This window comes from Gouania willdenowi, chromosome 5 (assembly GCF_900634775.1).
Source record: "Gouania willdenowi chromosome 5, fGouWil2.1, whole genome shotgun sequence".
Taxonomy (NCBI): Eukaryota; Metazoa; Chordata; class Actinopteri; order Blenniiformes; family Gobiesocidae; genus Gouania; species Gouania willdenowi.
The window spans coordinates 17,925,374-17,943,225 of NC_041048.1; the positions used below are offsets into that span (position 1 = coordinate 17,925,374).

General features: G+C 40.8%; 1 protein-coding gene across 8 annotated transcripts in view; it reads right to left on the reverse strand.

Annotated features, from left to right (window-relative positions):
• Positions 1-2,344: 2,344 nt before the first annotated feature.
• Positions 2,345-17,852, reverse strand: part of wnk2 (WNK lysine deficient protein kinase 2) — a 37,288-nt gene continuing 21,780 nt past the window's right edge. For 3 of the 8 annotated variants that reach the window (XM_028446711.1, XM_028446717.1, XM_028446716.1), the window contains 12 exons: positions 17,768-17,810; positions 17,534-17,683; positions 15,630-16,465; positions 14,060-14,117; positions 13,401-13,468; positions 12,707-13,299; positions 9,647-9,879; positions 9,350-9,559; positions 8,164-8,262; positions 7,182-7,226; positions 4,959-5,269; positions 2,345-3,712 (listed from right to left, as the gene is read on the reverse strand). In XM_028446711.1, coding sequence (XP_028302512.1) covers positions 3,419-3,712; positions 4,959-5,269; positions 7,182-7,226; positions 8,164-8,262; positions 9,350-9,559; positions 9,647-9,879; positions 12,707-13,299; positions 13,401-13,468; positions 14,060-14,117; positions 15,630-16,465; positions 17,534-17,683; positions 17,768-17,810 — 2,940 coding nt within the window. In that variant the 3' untranslated portion in view covers positions 2,345-3,418. The remainder of the gene's footprint in view (positions 3,713-4,958; positions 5,270-7,181; positions 7,227-8,163; positions 8,263-9,349; positions 9,560-9,646; positions 9,880-12,706; positions 13,300-13,400; positions 13,469-14,059; positions 14,118-15,629; positions 16,466-17,533; positions 17,684-17,767; positions 17,811-17,852) is intronic. The other 5 variants (XM_028446718.1, XM_028446714.1, XM_028446713.1 and 2 more) reach the window with 5 other exon arrangements.

Sequence of the window (17,852 nt, forward strand, 5' to 3'; positions counted from 1 at the left end):
AAAGTAAACTTGCTCTTTTGTACTACCCCTAAAACCCTCGCCTACGCAGAGAAAATTTTCCACATGATTTGCAAGCTTTGATAGGACAATATTACTACAATAAAATAATACAATATTACATTATAATAAAATGTTAATATGATTTTTTAAAATGCATTATTTTGAAAAATATATTCTGAATACATGTTAATGTAAGAAGTATTTAACAGACATGATATCTTGTCAAGCAAAAATGAAATTTAATAGTGTCTTCTAGTATGTACAACTTTTATTCAAATATTACTTTACAATGTCTAGAAATAGCCATAAAACAGTTGACACAAGATGCACAAATAAATTGTACACCTTTGACTGCGAATACAGAAGAAAGAAGCTTCAGTGTAGAGAACAGAGAAAACAACTGCATAGAAACAAGTATTTTTTTTTTCTTAAATCATGACCCCATTTTGAAATCACAAATTTCTGGCAACCTCAGAGAGTTTTGAATCATGTTTGGTATACTATGTAACAAGTAGCCAGGATTAATGCACAAAGCTCAGATATTTTTATACTGCATTTTATTTTCAGTAGATTTATATTTGAGGAAAAAAAGTATAGAAAACAGTTGTTTGAGATTGTGTGTTGTTTTAATTTGAGAATTTTTTTTTATAGTTTGAATGATTTATATATGGTTTTTTTTTTTTAACAATCACTACACATTTTAGGCGATCCCACATGGGGTCACGACCCCAAGGTCGAAAAATACTGCCATAGAGACAAACAAGCTAGTTTCAAGGTCTTGTCACTTCGTGCAAACACGAATGATTTTGGTGACGGTCCAGTGGTCTCTAAAGTTCAATTCTTTCTTCACGAGTGCTGCGTGTTCCATGTTTAAATTACATGTGGTATCTCAACACAAACATAGGTTCTTGTGTAGTGTCACTCATTAATGAATAAATAGATCAGTGCCATAATCTAGACCGGCAGAGCCTTAATTTGGTCATTTCCCCAATGTTTATGGATGGGCAGGGCAATGCTGTGTAATAATTTAAAGTATGACACATCATTAAACTAATATTTATGTTCTTCAGTTGTGGTAAGTGTTGTTTAAATTGCAGATGGACTTTGTTGTATCAGTAAACAATTAAACGGGTGTTTCTTTGCTTAGATTTGGTGTCCTTTCAGCTTTTCCAAAGGGTCTGACTAAAACTAACTTTCAGTCTCTAATTTTCATCAAATGCCATATTCAGCATTCACAGTTAATTACAATAATTGCATGTGAAGAGCTCTCTTTGATACATTTGCTGCACACACAGTGATGTAATCATCAAGTACTATAACAAGCCGTATGAGCAGAAATATTTGTTTTCATCTAATAAACAGTGTACGTTCATCCTCTATTGCTGAAGTTCATCCCTGCAGGGCAAAAGTTGGGGTACACCATGATGATGTTGCCAGTCCAATGCCAGGCTAACACATACAAGCAGATAATTACAGACATACAGACTGCATAATAACTAATTTTTGCATTGTGGAAGGCTGGACATTGAACCAATGACCTTTTAGCTGTGAGGCAGCAATGCCACTAAGCAATAATGACAACAAACATTCATTCATCTTCCAACCTGCTTTTTCCTGTTCAGGGTTGTGGGTTGGGAACAAACACAGCTGTTAAAATGTGTTACAATGCGGCGATATTGTCACCTTTTCACATCTGAAAAATGATGTCTCTAAAGCAGTAATCTCTGTGACCTTTAAGAACAGCAAGCAGTTCCTTAATAATCTTCTAAAAATCGCAAAAGGCAACAATATGTAAAGCTACGGATTGCATTAAATTGATTATGGGATCGACTCCTTTCACCCAAAAGCAGCTTTAGAATAAATACTTGATTTTCAACCTAATTCATTTTACGTGCTTCAACCTGAAGTTATCATCCTATTCCTAAATATGTCATCTCATATGTATATGCTTTGAATCTTAAATACTAATCTTAGAAAAACAGAAAGGACTTTTCAAGGCACTCTCACATGTGTGTATGTGTAGTTTCCACCTGGTTCTCAACCTTTTCAACCTGCAACCCCCAAAATAAAGGTGCCAGAGACCGGGGATCCCCACTGTACCTGAAGGTGGTTGAACAGACATGAATATTAAAGAGCAGTTATGTGGAAACAGGGCCATCTATAAGGGGGAATACAGGGGAAAGTTTTTTGGGGCCCATCTATAAAGTCACTAAAATGATGGTCTATTGTTCTACGAGTCTGTGAAAACCACATTTCTTTATTTATCGGAATAATATCCACTGTTATCCAGAAAGTGTATTATTATTTGTGCCATAGTATATAGTCATCTTATGTAAATCCTTGTTTTAATCAGAAATAAAATGGTTTAAAAATAGTCCAAAAGTGGTGGAAAAGTAGCCAAAAATGGACAAAAAAGGGGTAAAAAAAAATTCAAAGTTTAAATATTGGCTTAAAAGTGGCAGAAGTAGAAACATTAAGTTTAAACCGGCAAAAAATGGGCATGGCATATCGTGAATGTGGTTAAATTGGCAAAAAAGAAGCATGATATAAGGTGAAAAGAGGTTAAAAGTGACTATAATGGGTGAACTTATGCAACATTAAGTGGGAAAAGTGGTGGAAAGGGTTTATAAGTGGCGAAAATGTCTTGAAAGTTGAAAAAATGTGCAGAAAAGGCCTTGAAATTTGGTGGCGAAGTGGCAAAAATAAGAGAAATGTAGCAAAAATGCATTAGGAGCAAAAATATGGCAAGAAAAAGTGATGAAAATAGGTTAAAATATGACAAGTTTGGTGTAGTTGCAGAAAAAAAGAGTAAAAATACGCAAAAATAGGCTCCCAGTGTCTCGCAACCTCAAGGTTGAGAACCCCTGGTCTATTCGACCCTCCTAAAGATTATTCAGGTGTTTGTGCAGAAATAATTCATCAGTGATGAATTAAAGCTCTCTATGCACTGGTAGTGCAGAGGAAACTATAAGAAACTAGGCCCAGTGACCTGGATGTCAACTCGTTCACAGTGATGGTATAAAGGTAGCTAATTATTGTGCTGCATTAAGACAAGCAGGAACTGCATGGATTATTTAACCACAGCTGTATAAACTAGTGGAGCTATTTACAGGAGTTCATTTTTACAGATGTCAGCCTATTTATAAATGTGATGTGAACAACAAAAAACAACTGTTTATGGCAGCACATGTTGGTTGGAAAGTATGAAATGATCATTTGAAGTTAAAACAAGCGTTAAAATAGACTTTTAGCTTTTGGCTGCAAAGATATGAAGTGTGTGATATAACTTAAACAGAAAAGTATATACATATAGTTACACACATACTGATGAAATATATACACTATTTGCAGGTAAGCTTAACTACATCTATAATGAGATATAATTTTTGGTAGTTGGAAGACATAATGCTACACTGATTTAGAAAGTCCTCGCCTTGGGGTCATTCAGCTGAAAAGTCCACTGTGGAAAAGGACTTTCGGCATCCTGCACAGAGGGCACAGCGAGTAAGGCAAAGGCCTCTGAAGATGGACGGACCAAGGATTCCGGCCCCTGGGGGCCCCGAGGTGAAGACAAAGCCATGATCGAAGGAAAAGGTGCTTGATAACAGGGTTGGGGTGCTGTACGAGGGCTTTTAATCACTGTTGATCCAGGACTGTCAGGCCATGACAGCTGCACACTACAAGCCTCTGAGCCTGGGGATGATGATGTCACCTACAATCAGTACATAAGAAAGTGTTAATAGTGAACGAAGTCTGCAAACCACATAAATGAACATAAACATCAGCTTATTTGTTAATTTATGGTGTCTAACAAGTCACCATCGTTGGGGTAATTTTTTAGTTACAATTACGTTTTCAATTAGTTACCAGCATTTCCAATTACAATAAATCACAATTATTTTTTATCCTCAGAAAGTCAATTACAATGACATTATCAGTTACTAAAGTTCAATTACAATTAATCACAATTGCTGAGCCTGAAATAAACAACCTAATAAATGTTAACCTTCCCCTTGTCTTCGCTTTCCTTTAGCATCTCTTATAACGAGTCCTAAATCAGCCGTAAAATACACTAAAAACAAATATCTTTCATCTAATTTCTTCTTTCCCATCTATTGATTACCTTGTTAGGCTTTCTAATCAATGAAAATATAGGTTTTAATATTTTTGGTGAGTGCATCTGAGCCTTTTTTGTGTCAGTGTACCCTTTGGTTAAATTTTTTTTGGTCAAAATCCATTAAAGAGTAACTAAATCCCAGAACATTTTTTTTTCTGAATACAAATGTAATTTGATATGAAGTAGTGCTGTTGATTGATCCTTAACTAACTCTCAACATTTTAGTCAAAGTATTTCAATTTGGCATATTTAATTGTAAAATGTCAGAGTGACTGCCCTCTATTGGTTGAAACCCAGCTATTACAATAGATTTTTGCTATTGGCTGAGAACAAGATCATGTGACATTTTGGGACCATCTTGTGTCACAAAGGAAGCCTTGTTAGCCCCGCCCCTTTGATAAATACTTGCACCTGTGGGCTCCACAATCTGTGGTGAGTAGAGAGAAGAGTGGATAAAGAGGTATATTGAGTAATGAGTAGCTAGTTAGCCTAGTAGATTGTTCATTGGAGATTTTATTGTATGGACTGGGCGTGTCTTACCTGCTCCAGGAGCCCCACCCATAATCAAGGCAATTTTTGAATTTCACTCTTAGTGGCTGGTCAGGAGAAAACAGGGGTTTAGTTACTCTTTAAGTACTTTTGACATAATCCTGCTAACAGAAAAATAAACAAATTAATAATCCTAGTTAAAATAATGACCTCCTTGGTGAAGTTCATTAAATAGATTATTAGTAGAGAGATACTAAAGAAACTAAATGCCAATTTCATCAGAAGCCTAAAACTTAAAACTAAATTGAAATTTGTCGTCAAAAGTAACACCAGTAGCAAAGATAAAACTCACAATTGAAGACCTCCTTAGAGCTCTTTGTGGCTGAGGCACAGCGTGTTCCCACAGGTTCCGCCCACTGATACTCAGAGAGTTGGTGCGTGGTCTATGGGTGACGATAAGAACCTCCTGGGCCCAGTCCTCCATCAGCCTATGCAAGTCTTCTGGCAGGCTTCTCTCAATGGCACTCAAAAAGGTGTTACTGTACGTTCCTGTCTTGTTGTTGCTGTTGTTGGCCTGAGCGTGAGCCAGGCTCATCACTGGCTGGTGAGGAGGAGGTGTGACTCCGCTTGAAAGTTGCTGTCCTGACGTTGAAGCTCCGGATCCTGGAAGGAACGCAAACACACACGCAGACACACACAATCATGATATCAGTGCTTTTTCTAGCTTTGTGGCGGTCCTATGCAAGATGATGTGGAGCCAAGTTTCCCAAAGTGGGGTACGCAAATATTCAAAATAACAGTGTGACAACATTGGAAACTAGAATATAAATAGAGCAGCAGTCAGGAGCCTCCATGCATTGCTACAAATCACACATTGGCCTAAGACTGCCATCTAGTGGTGACAGTGAACCAATCTAATCAAAAAAGCGCAAATATGACAAGACATTGCTTCGTGTTAGCCTAACGTGCTTGGCTCAAACATACTCCAGCGGACCCCGCGCACAACAAAATCTGCGCTGACTATAAGATCTTCTCAAAGCTTAAATACCCATACACCACCAGTAGTTTCCATTAAAATCCTACATGTCCCATGATTTGTTGTTTTGTTTTTATTTCTTTTTGTTGCTTGTTTTGTGCACCAACCACCAAGTCAAATTCCTTGTACTGTCCTCAAAACTGTACATGGCAAATAAAACATTTCTGATTCTGATTCTGATTCTGATTCTGATGCTTAGCACTTCTCTGTAGTCCTCGTACTCCTGGGAGTTGTTTTAAAGGTGTTGATACTGTCATAGCTCGTCTTCTAGTCTCTCCTCTAAGCTTGTGTTCATCTGTCCTGCTCTGTTTCACCGGGTGGGTGAAATACAGGTTGGTGTTACATTAATGCGGGTCAATACATGCTGAGCAGTGTTTTGTGTGACACCAGGTACGCAGACAACTTTCGGGCGGCAGTAAATGCAGGTGATTGGCCCAGCGCACTCCTGCAGAGTCTGCATGGACTCCGCTCCGCTGATGTACGCCCAAGTATGTTTGAACCTTTAGCCACCACATACAGTACTTGTGTAAAAGTGGATTTTCAGCTTTGATAAACATAAAAACTAAATATAGAACAATGCTTTGCGTGGAGAAAGATTTAAGACTCAGACTCTCTCAAATTCAGCCAAACATTGCAGAGTTTTGTGCATCCTCTCAACCTCAAGTTGTAGCGAGTTTTATTTCACATTTCCTGGGTGATGAATATGTTGTATTATTATGAATATTAGTACTATATGTTGAATCAACAAATGTTTAGTAGATTTTGAGATTTGTTTCTCACTGAAAATGCCAGTAGGCAAATTAATTAAATAAATCAAGTGATATTTGTGAATAAGAAGTTTTCTTGTGCTTACAGATTATTATAATTTTTCTAATTTGTATATTATTCCTCAACAGGATAAGTAACATTCAGGGACACAATTCACTGTAGGGCTGCATTGTATGACATAACATTATTATGTATTTTAAGTATGCAGGAGTAGGGGGTACATGGCTTCAGGTTAAATGTCTGAAAGGGTAAGGGACTATGAAAAGTTTGGGAACCACTGATGTAGAGATTGCTAATCCAGTAAACGTAATAAAAAACAAAAACCTGCTGAATGGCGTGAAATTGTCAATATTTCCCTACGTAACTTTCAGGTGATGTCACACACTACGTAACTTACTTACACCTCAAAAGCTTATGATAGCAGTTTATTTTATTCTCACAACAATATTAGAGATGACATATGGTAAATTTCATTCATCTCAGAACAGGCCGAGGACTCATTCACTAGTGACTCATACGACACTTTGTAACTACATAGTCCATCTACAGGTAGAAACGCCTTTGCACGCCATGAATCGTTTGGATAAAGTAGGTGAAGCACTTTTGGGTGTTCACTTTTTCAACTCGAACTGCTCATAAAGAGTTATTTGACTATCATCACAGGTAAGAAATGCAGCTCAATCAGTCTGTAACCAAATCCATTCAGAAAACCAGGTGCTCCTGTCTTGTTTCTGTGCATATCATTAAAGCAAAAGCTGTAATTTTACATACTGTTGCCTCGCTCTTTGCCCAAACACAGACGCTTCAACGTAGACCCTACAAGAAAAAACAAAGGCTTTAGCAAACCTGCTGTTTAAATGATAATGTATGACTCAATGACAAAATGCCAGGCAGAACAAAGCCTTTAGACACTGTAATAACACTAAAAGAAGAAATCAGCATTTTAAAACAAGACAGTCCATGGAGTTATCATGCGAGTGGTTCATCTTAGAACTACTTAAAGGTGCAGCATTATGAGATAAAAATGCTTTAGCTACATTTGCATGCAGAAACTTATTTCAATACTTGTTTATCTTATTGGCAGGAAATAGAAAACCAATCAGAACAATAACTGCACACAAATACAAGTGGATGATTTCTACAAATCCAATTTCCTATGTGGAAAACAAGGCCAATGAAAAGCAACCAAGCTGTTGAACTTTCCTTTATATTTTAGGACAAACTTTGGTCAGTAACCCTTTACTTGATGTTTTATACACAAGGTTGACATTACACTGGTGTCGTTCGTTACCCTAACCCCACTAGATCCTAACCCATAAAATGCCAACATAGCTCCAAAGATGCCACAATTCAGCAAACAACACTTAATGGCAGCCTTCATGACACCTTCTTCACGCTAAGGACAGCGTAATGTCAGCCTTATGTATAAAACTTCAGGTAAAGTGTTACCCTTTGGTCTATGTCTGTAACAAAATTGATTGACACCAATCATTCCTAAAATGATATATAAACTGTGTTATTTAGGTATTACTTTGTTGTTTTGAGCTTGAATTAATCATATATTTTAATATATTTGGTAAAAGAGAAACCACATCAAGGAGCAAAGTAAGACTGAAGCAAAGAGGAAAAGAATCAAATGGGTTGCAGAACATTACAGCAAAAAACAGAAAAAAAACCCCATTTGTGAGCCACTAGTAGATGCATAGAAATAATAGTGAAAAAAGCACTATGTGGGAAAAGAGAAGATACAAACAGATAGATAAAGACACAGGCCCACTGAGAAATCTAGCTCGTGGCTTGCTCGTGGATTTGTAGGTCCCTTTCTCAGATGTTTGAGGGTTATTAGACCAGCCTGTAGAGGAGCATAATCAAAGGGAGAAGATGACAGAGTAAGAAAAATACACACCGCTACATTAAAAATCATATGAAGTGGGAACGTTTTTTAAACAACTACTGAGGGCCTGTACTACGAAGCTAAATTAGTGAAGCTGTTGGTGGGCTTCCCCTATCCAAACATTCTCCGTCAGAGAGAAGCTGGACTACGAATCACTATATTAAGTCAACTAAGTTAAGTGAGTTAATTTCAGCCTGGCTACGTGTGCACTCTTGTGACAGGGGTGGAGATTGCAGCGTCAGACCAATCACAATCACGAAGAAACTGTAGAGCAACTTATGTTACAATTGAGGAGTAATTCTTTAAAACAACATTGTTTCTCCAGAAAAAGCAGCAAGGAATGAATGCAGGAATTGACGAGTGTTAATGCTTAAATTAGTGAGATTATACAACATCAATTCATCGGAGAATAAACAAACACTGATCAGTTTCACTTCTACTTTGTCTGTGGCTCTGATGCTGTGTTCATACAACTCAGCCTACAACATCATAAGGTGGACAATATTTGTATTTTATACAGCCTGGGTTATCTTACAGGACTGAGACTCTGTGTCACCAGAGTACATGAATGCATGAATTAATGAATTTATCGGTCTGAAAACACCTAACACGCAGGCTTTATCAACTGACTAATATAGGTCAGTCCATATATGTTTCCTATAGGATGCGATCGGGTCAATGAAAGGATTGCATCAATGCCTAAATATTCTCTCTCCTGTCAGCTGTCAGATCAGATCCACACAGTGACGTGTTCACAGAATGATCCACCTTTTATTGGGCAGGTCATTTTCTAAGAGAACTGATAGGTCAGGACGTGGAACTTTAGTACTCGCTCAGTTCCTAGTCAGAACCAAACCTGGTCCCAACCAGGTTTGTCGTTCAGCCTAAGTTACCATGATGATTTAGTCCCGTAAGAAGTTATCCAGCTTCGTAGGACAGCACACACCGATTAAATCCCGGAAGTTAGCGCAATAAGAGGAAATCTAGATTTTTAGTACAGGCCCTTAGTGTTAAATTCATAATTTCAGCTTCAGATGCTCTGCACCTTGTTCGGGGGAAGCTTGTGCATCGGTGCTGTGTCCATGTGCTCCTGTGTGGATATTATCAGACGACAGGGAGCCTTTGAGAGAACACGGCTGCTGAGTCTGCACTGGCTCTGTGGAGCTGGGCAGGTGACTGGTGCCCGACCTTGGCCTGCTGTGAGTGAGGACAGAGCCTTTGGCTGGAGAGCCGTTTAAACTCAGCGTGGGCTCACCTGAAAACCCATGCAAGCAGAACAACAGTATCACTTTCAACTAGTGCTGGGAAAGATTTGCCTGGTGGTTTTGGAACAGGGACTCACAGGATCTGTTGGATTCACTGGTTTTGTTTGCTACATTTCTAAACTGTTGAACCAGTGGGCTGAGAAGTTTGCCTGGCTTCAGTCTGTGTCTGCTGGATCTTTTCCTATGGCCGGAATGTGAAGCAGTGTTTGGAACTCCGAGACCAGGAGGTGGAACTTTGCCAAGCCTCAGATAAAGGAGCTCTACTTCGCCTCGCTGATGGGCCTGCAGCTCTGAGATCTCCCTCAGATGTCTGAGGAGGGAAAACAGCCATTAATTACAACATTTCATTCACAGAATCACCGTCAGACTATACCTGTATATGAATAGAGCTGGCTATCATGGCATATTTCCTGAATCGATTTGATCCCGATTAATAGGGTTTTGAATCGATTAATCACGATTGGTTTCGATTCAGTAGTGATTAATCAATCTTTCAAATTGTACTTATTTAAAAAGATGGTTCCAAACTTGGGCGCACGGTGGCTTAGTGGTTAGCACGTCCGCCTCACAGCAAGAAGGTCCTGGGTGGACACTTGGGTCCTTTCTGTGTGGAGTTTGCATGTTCTCCCCGTGCTGCGTGGGTTTCCTCCGGGTACTCCGGCTTCCTCCCACAATCCAAAAACATGACTGTAAGGTTGATTGGAGTCTCTAAATTGCCCATAGAAGTGAATGAGTGGTTGTCTGTCTGTGTTGCCCTGTGATGGACTGGCGCCCTGTCCAGGGTGTACCCCCGCCCACACGATTTGTGTGAAAGATAAAAGATAGGAGGAGGGACTGGATTCCTCATCTCACAGCTATAAGTGAGCATTGATTAACAGCTCCATGTGGAACTGAGAAGTGCTTTAAAAAGTAACTAAACCCCTGCTTTCTCCTGACCTGCCATTGGGAAGGAAATTTAAAAAATGCCTTGATTATGGGCAGGGCTTCTGAAGCAGTTAAGACACGCCCAGTCTATACTATAAAATCTACAATCTCCAATCTATGTTATGCTATGCTATACAAACCAGAAACCCTGGATGACTGGTGAGGTTGTCACTCCTCAGAAGCCGCAATATTGCTTTCAGGTCCAGCGATAAAGAACAGTACAGTGCTGCTAGAGCCAATCTGAGAAGAGGCATCAGGAAAGCCAACAATGATCACAAGAGGAAACTTGAAGACCACCCCTCGAAAACAATCCCAGACAGATGTGGCTGGGGATCCAGCAGCTGACTGACTTCAGGGGACAGAACAACACAGCTGTGGAATCAAGAGCTGCAGTGGTGTAAGAGCTGAACATGTTATTTGCACACTTTGAGTCTCCAGCCCAGCAGTCTCCCACCACACCCCCCCTGTCCCAGTCAGCCCCTAGCTACGATCCTCTGATTGTGGAGGCACAGAATGCGGCACGAGTGAACTCCAGGAAAGCAGCTGGACCAGACGGTGTTCCCAGGAAGGTACTCAAGGCCTGTGCAAACCTGCTTTCCCAGGTTTTCTCCAAAATCTTCAATCTCTCCCTGTCACAATCCACTGTCCCAGCTTGTCTGAAGACCTCAACAATCATCCCTGTGCCAAAGAAATCATCTATTGGTTGTCAAAACGACTATCGTCCTGTGGCCTTCACACCTGTCATCCTGGAACGGTTGGTCCTGGGACACATCAAAGACTGCTTCCCTCCTTCCTACGACCCCTACCAATTTGCATATAAAACAAACAGATCAACTAAGGACACCTTATCCATCATCCTCCACACTGTGCTGAGTCATCTGGAACACAGAGACACCTATGCTAGGGTGCTCTTTGTAGACTTCAGCTAAGCCTTTAACAGTATCATTCCCAACATCCAGGTCAGCACACTGTCTGCTCTGGGACTTCCTCTTCTCACTTGTTCATGAATTAAGGACTTTATCACCAACAGACCACAGTCAGTCAAACTTGGACCATACCTGTCCTCCACCCGCACATTGAGCACCAGCTCCGCACAAGGATGTATATTGAGCCCATTGCTCTCTCAGGAGCACTCTCAGGAAGTACAACATGAGAGAGGAGCTGCGGGGGGCCTTGGGGTTGGAGGTTGGGGTCGGTGGGGGGATGCGCTGGGTGCTCGGCTGCTTGGGGCTTCCTCGGATGTGTGTGTGGGGGGCGGTGGCTGCCTCTCGGCCTGGGATCTTGGGGGCATCTGGGGGGTTGCTCGGCCGCGGGGGGGGTTGCCTGGGGCTCCCTGGCCTTCTGCTGGCCTGGCTGCATCTGCGGGCCCGGGGCAGTTCCTGGGCTTGCAGTAGCTCCCCACAAGCTCTGTCACCACACTGAACCTATACATGCGCCACTCCCCCCCCTCTGCCACCCAACGCTAACACACACTAAGGAAATATACAAACGATAAACATTATTTGTACTGTTGCACTATGTGGCATTTGCACTGCTGTACCATTGCATTTTTTTGTGACGTAACACTATTACAAGATAAATTTTGTTGTATGACTTGTCTTGTACAAGGACAATAAAAAGCAATCTATCTATCTAGCTACTCATTACTCAATATACCCCTCTATTCACTCTTCTCTAGCCAACCAACTCCCTACAGATTGTAAAGCCCAGAGGTGCTAGTTTTTAATGAAAGAGCTGGGGCTAACGGTGCTTGTTTGTGATGCAAGATGGTCCCACATGATCTTGTTCTCAGCCAATAGAAGAAAATCAATTGAAATAGCCAGATTTCAACCCATAGAGGGCAGTCACTCTGACATTTTACAACTAAATTTGCCAAATTGAAATACTTTGACTTGAAGTTGTGCTGTTGATTGATTCCGGTCCAACATTTTAGTCATACCCAAATACATTTGTATTCAGCAGAAAAAGTGTTTTGGGGTTTAGTTACTCTTTCAGTTGGGGCGGCTTACACAGCGGAGCTTCGTCTGCATCCGCCATGTTTGCACTGAATGCACTCTAACTAATGCAAGACTATAGTGTGAGACTACTGGAGTGACAGTATTAAAATTAAAAATAAAAATCGACTGCAGCACCTATGAAACGATTTTGGAAAATTTAAATGAAATCGATTTTTTTTTACTCAGCTCTATATAGGAAATATATGCTTTGCCTACTTCTCCCTGAGTCTCTGTAGTTCTCTCTTTACATCCGAGTCCTCCATTTCTGAGTCATTATCACTGCTGGCGTAGTTAGAGCCGTGGACCCCTGCATGCTTGTTGGGAGAGTCAGAGCTCTGCAGACTACTACTGCGACCAGAGCGACGGAGGAAGGCCACGGCCCTTTTCATGAGGTCACTCCCTCGGCGCTCAGAGCGACACTGTCGGGATGGGGTCGCTGGAGCCAGCTTAGCCGGGCTGCTCTCTGCCTCTGAGTCCGAGGACAGGAAGCGAGGGCGGTCGGGGATGTCCATGGTCACAGAGGTCAAGGTCATGGCATGAGGAAGTGAGTCTTGCTTGGTCATGGAAGGTGGCGTGTCCAGATAGAAGTCAGGTGGCGCAGAGTAACGGCTGCAGGGTGTTGTCTGTGCGATCTCGTCTTCAGCACTGACCACAGAGAAACGTCCAATGGTGGTGGAAGTAACCATGGCTTCGGATTGAAGGTTGTCTCCGTTGTAACAGACAGGGTGGGCTGGTGAAGCAGCACTGCCCCAGCTGCTCTGCTCCATGTTGCTTCTGTTGGCCAATTCAGGTGGAATAGACATGATCTGCTGGGATAAAAATCTAGATTAAGAACCAAACTTTAGAGTAATATTCTTGTCATATAATGTATTTAATAAAGGCAACTTTAACTCATTGTTGGCCTTCATACCTTAAATCTACCTCTTGTTCCAGAGCAGGAGGCAGAATGAGGAACATGTCTTCGTGGCAAAGAAGCTGCTGAAAATTATAGAAACATCAATCACTAGGTCTCAAGTAACAGTAACAAGGAAGTTTAATGAGAATTTAAGATACAGTCTGCCCCTATTCTGTGAGAAGTTTACAAGTAAAGCCAAAAAGATTTGTAGTCACTGACTACAACAGAGCAACACATCATTAATCTGTTACTAACTGTGGTAATAAAGCTGCTATTAAAAAGGAGCAGTCTGCAACTCTTATAAAAGTGACTTTTTGTCTATTTACTAAAGATGTCACTATGTAAGGACAACTTTACATCAAACTTTGTGTGAAAAAAACAGACTCATTGAGTCCCCCCTCTGAGAGTTGCGGATTGCACCTTTAAGGATGTTTATGTTTCAGTGTCGTGGTAATTGTTTCGCAATAGCTTGTCAGTGTTTTTCTTTAAAAAATTCACCTACAAGTTAGTAACGTAAATCACTTTGCAGAGTTATCATTAGAAACAATTAGAAAACCTTTGAGTTTTGATCAGGAAACAATAATCACATTTTCAGTTTTACGGTTCCTAATCATAGACAACCTAGTGTTTCCCTAAATGCGTATGGTGGGACTCTGAGGAGAAGACTGACATACCGCACACAGCAGAGTCACTCAGTGTGCTCAAACTGTCTGTTCTCTCCGGGATTTGAGGCTGTGTGGGGAAAAAAGAAATCAGCAAGCAGAGGATAAACCATTGCTCCCAACAAGGCAAATATAGTACAAATATATGTTTCTTTGTATCATCCATCTGTCCTCTTTATGTTTGACAAATGTACAAAGCAGAGGAATAACTTAACATTGTATTGCATTGTCTCCCAGCTGCAACTAATCAAGTCATCTCTCAGGCGTATTTAAGCTGTGTTCACTGCTACGCTGCCTGTTTCTCTGTGTTCCAGCTTACTGGCATTTTCTCAAAAACCTTCGCTTGGTTTTATTTTTGTGTTGTTTCTGGTCTGTTTTGTAAAAATGCCGTTTTTACCACTGAAATGCTAAATTTGAAGTATTTTTTATTACTGATGTATCATCATTTTCATCTTTGTCTTATGTCTGCGTTTGGCAGCTGGCCAATATTATAGTGTATGCAGAAAACATGTGTGTGTGTTAATTCTACTACAAAAACTAGATGGTCTCTGCAATTAGCTGTGAAGGAAAAAGTATCAGCATTGGCCAAATTAGTTGTATAGATTGGAACATTAGATATCATCCAAAAATCGTACATCCCTTTGATAAAGTAGATGTTTGTAAATGTCTAGAGATACGTTCAACGTAGCCATAGCCTCCGGGACTACGGGTACGTTTCTTGACCTTTTCTACATAAGTGTAATGTGCCTGTGTTTTCATCGTATCAGGATAGCCGAGTGGTCTAAGGCGCCGCACTCAGGGATTCTTCCTTCCGCTAACGTGGGTTTGAATCCCACTTTTGACATATATATTTTTTTTAATTTTAACATATTTAACACGGCAAATTCCATCTTTAAAAATACACATCCGACAAAAATAAGGAGATAGGGTTAGGGCTAAAATAAAAGGGTTAGTGGGGTGGCTAAAAATAAAAATGAGCTAAAATACAACTGACAGAACTTTAAGTCACCTGGTGCACCTATCACGTGATCTAAACTTGCCAATAAGAGGCGCTGCATATGCATAGAGTGGCAGTCTATGGATACGTTTAACGTGTCCATAACCACGGCCAAAGTTTAAGGAGTTTAAGTTTTGTAAGTCTGGTCAAAAAATTTTAAAGGGAGCATTTATTGAGCTCAAGGGCTCAATAAATAACAAGAGCGCAGCTACGGACATTTTCTGTTGTTGTTGTTGTGGGATTAAACCGGTTAGTTTTACCCGACTGTTGATGTGTTGTTGCAATAGTCTTGGCTGAAATAAACCCAAAATAAATGTTGTATTGTGGGTGGATGAGTTTCATTGTTTTGACTGTATTCTACTGTAATATAGAAATGAATGTAATTCATTCCTGATTTATAAACACAATTTTACACACTAAGCGTAAACCAGATTAAACATGAAAATCAATGTATCAGTGCTTGAAATAAAGGCCAGTATTCAAATCCTAGTTTATGGCTCATTTCCACAAAATTATTTCTCATGTCTTATATTCTGCATTGTTTTTTGTTCTATTATAAGCTTTTAATAGTAAGCTTTTATTTACCAGCTGTTCTCCCGTCCTGTAGCGTAAATCCCCAATTGGCCCTGGGGTGCTGTTTCCTGACCCTCCTGTCAAACTGTCTGGACCGGGAGGAGACTGAATGTACTCTGTTCCGCATCCTGGAGTTTCAGCAGTACTGCTCGAAGGATACATTGGTGCATATTCTTGGTAGAGTAAATTCCTTAATTTTTCATCCAGAGTTTTTATAGTGCTGTCCACAAAACCCCCACGGCCCAGCCGCCCCTCGCTGTCGGACTCACTTGGCCCTGCGCCATGATGCGATGGCGCCGGGCTCTGGGGGAGTGAGCACACTTTAGCCACTCCGACATTAGAAAAAGGCTGGTGGAGCACAACGGGCTGCTGAGGCCGGTCACCTCGAACTGCAGGATTGTAGGATACAGCCTGGGGCTCCTGGCCTGAACTGGGATCTTGTAGGGGAAGAGGACTGAGGGGAGACCCGCCCTGTGACATGCTTACATCCAGAGACATGGGGATGGCAAGAGGGCAACAGGGTACCTCGTCAGCAAGAGAGACTGGACACGTCATATCAGGCACTGGCTGGACTGGAGAAATGGAGCCCAAAGTGGATCCCAGTAACTCCTCCACTGGGAGAGAGGTCTCTCTGGCTGGCTGTGCTTGATGCACACTGGGCTGCACTAAAGTGGCTTCTGGCTCCATTGAGGGGACTGACTGCAAAGTTGGAGGTGCTGACACGGGTGGTGACAGAGTGGCCAAAAGGAGAGGGTCTGTGTTGGGCAATATTGGAGGACTGCAGAATGCATACACATCATAGGAGAAGCCTCCACTCCCGCCGGACATTGTAGAGGAGGACCCATCTTCTGCAATATGACAGCAAAATGGTAGAAAATCACAAACAGTAGCAGGATTTGTATTTAAATCTAAAAACATGACTTAAGGGAGAACAAGGTCCCTTAGGTAGCTCTTCTTCTCTGCTTCATGCCTTCTACGAAATAGAAGAGTTGGAACTGTCGCCCCCTGCGGTCACAGTTTTTAAGGTCACAGATTTTGTTTCGGTAAACATCGGCATCTTTAACTTTTCCTGAATTTTTAGAGCAACCAGGCTGCTAAATGATCCAAAAATCAGTCTAAATGCTTCACTCCAATAGAAAACAAATGGCTAAATGGACTTTTCGCATCATCAATCAAGTAATTTCAATATGACAGGTCCTCAAATGCTAAAGTAGTCCCATTTTTAAAAGTTAATAAAACTAATATGGTGCAAAATAATGCGTTTTGTTAGGCACAGATCTTCTAAGGACATTTCAAAGGTTTTAGGCCAGTGGTTCTCAAACATGGGTACGTGTACCCCTGGGGGTACAGGAGCACATTGCAGGGGGTACTCAGAGAGATTTAACAATGAATTTAAAACATATTGGGGTAATGTTCCTAGTTCCTTTTTAGGCTATTTTTTTTGACAAACTCTAAAGTACTATTGCTCAATAAAATACTATATTTTCTTCTAATTTATTGAAACGGGGTTATTTTATGCTGTAGACTACATTTTACAAAGGATACCGTATTTACTTACTATTGAAGTAATCACATAAACGTTGCATGGTATTTCAATAAATAAATAAATTCCACAATAAATTCAACTCATTATTTTGTAGAATCACCAATGTTCGAGACACAGTTAGGGGTTTAGGGGAGCCTGTTGTCCCACAAATGAAAAATCATATGAAATTATAGAGAAGGTACACACAGGTACACATGATTTTACAAAGATGTAAGAGGGGTACATGAGCCAAAATGATCGGGAACCAAACAGTGGAGGCCCTGTAAAATAACTTTAAGCTGTACTTCAAATGACAGCCACATGATGGCGCTGTCTTTAACAGAGACATCAAGATAGCAGGTTAAAATTTCTGTGTGGGCCCAAAAGTCACCTCTGGATGTGGAGGGCCTTGCTGTGGTACTGTCAGTGTGCTGGGTCTCAGGGGACTGAGCAGTGGTTCCATCAGAGGGAGGTTCCTGACTGGGAGTGGGTTTCTCCTCCACAGGGCAGATTATGAACCATCTCTTTCCAGTATGGAGAACTGCAAGCCACAAAATTATTTACTCAAAGACCAATAAGCAACGCAAATAAACTAGAAACCTACAAAATAAAAGATTAGTTTTACCATTTTGCTGATACACAGCCTGAGGTGCTCCTGGCTGCTGACCCTACAGAGAGATTTAGAGATGTAATAAGATAGAAGTAAATGT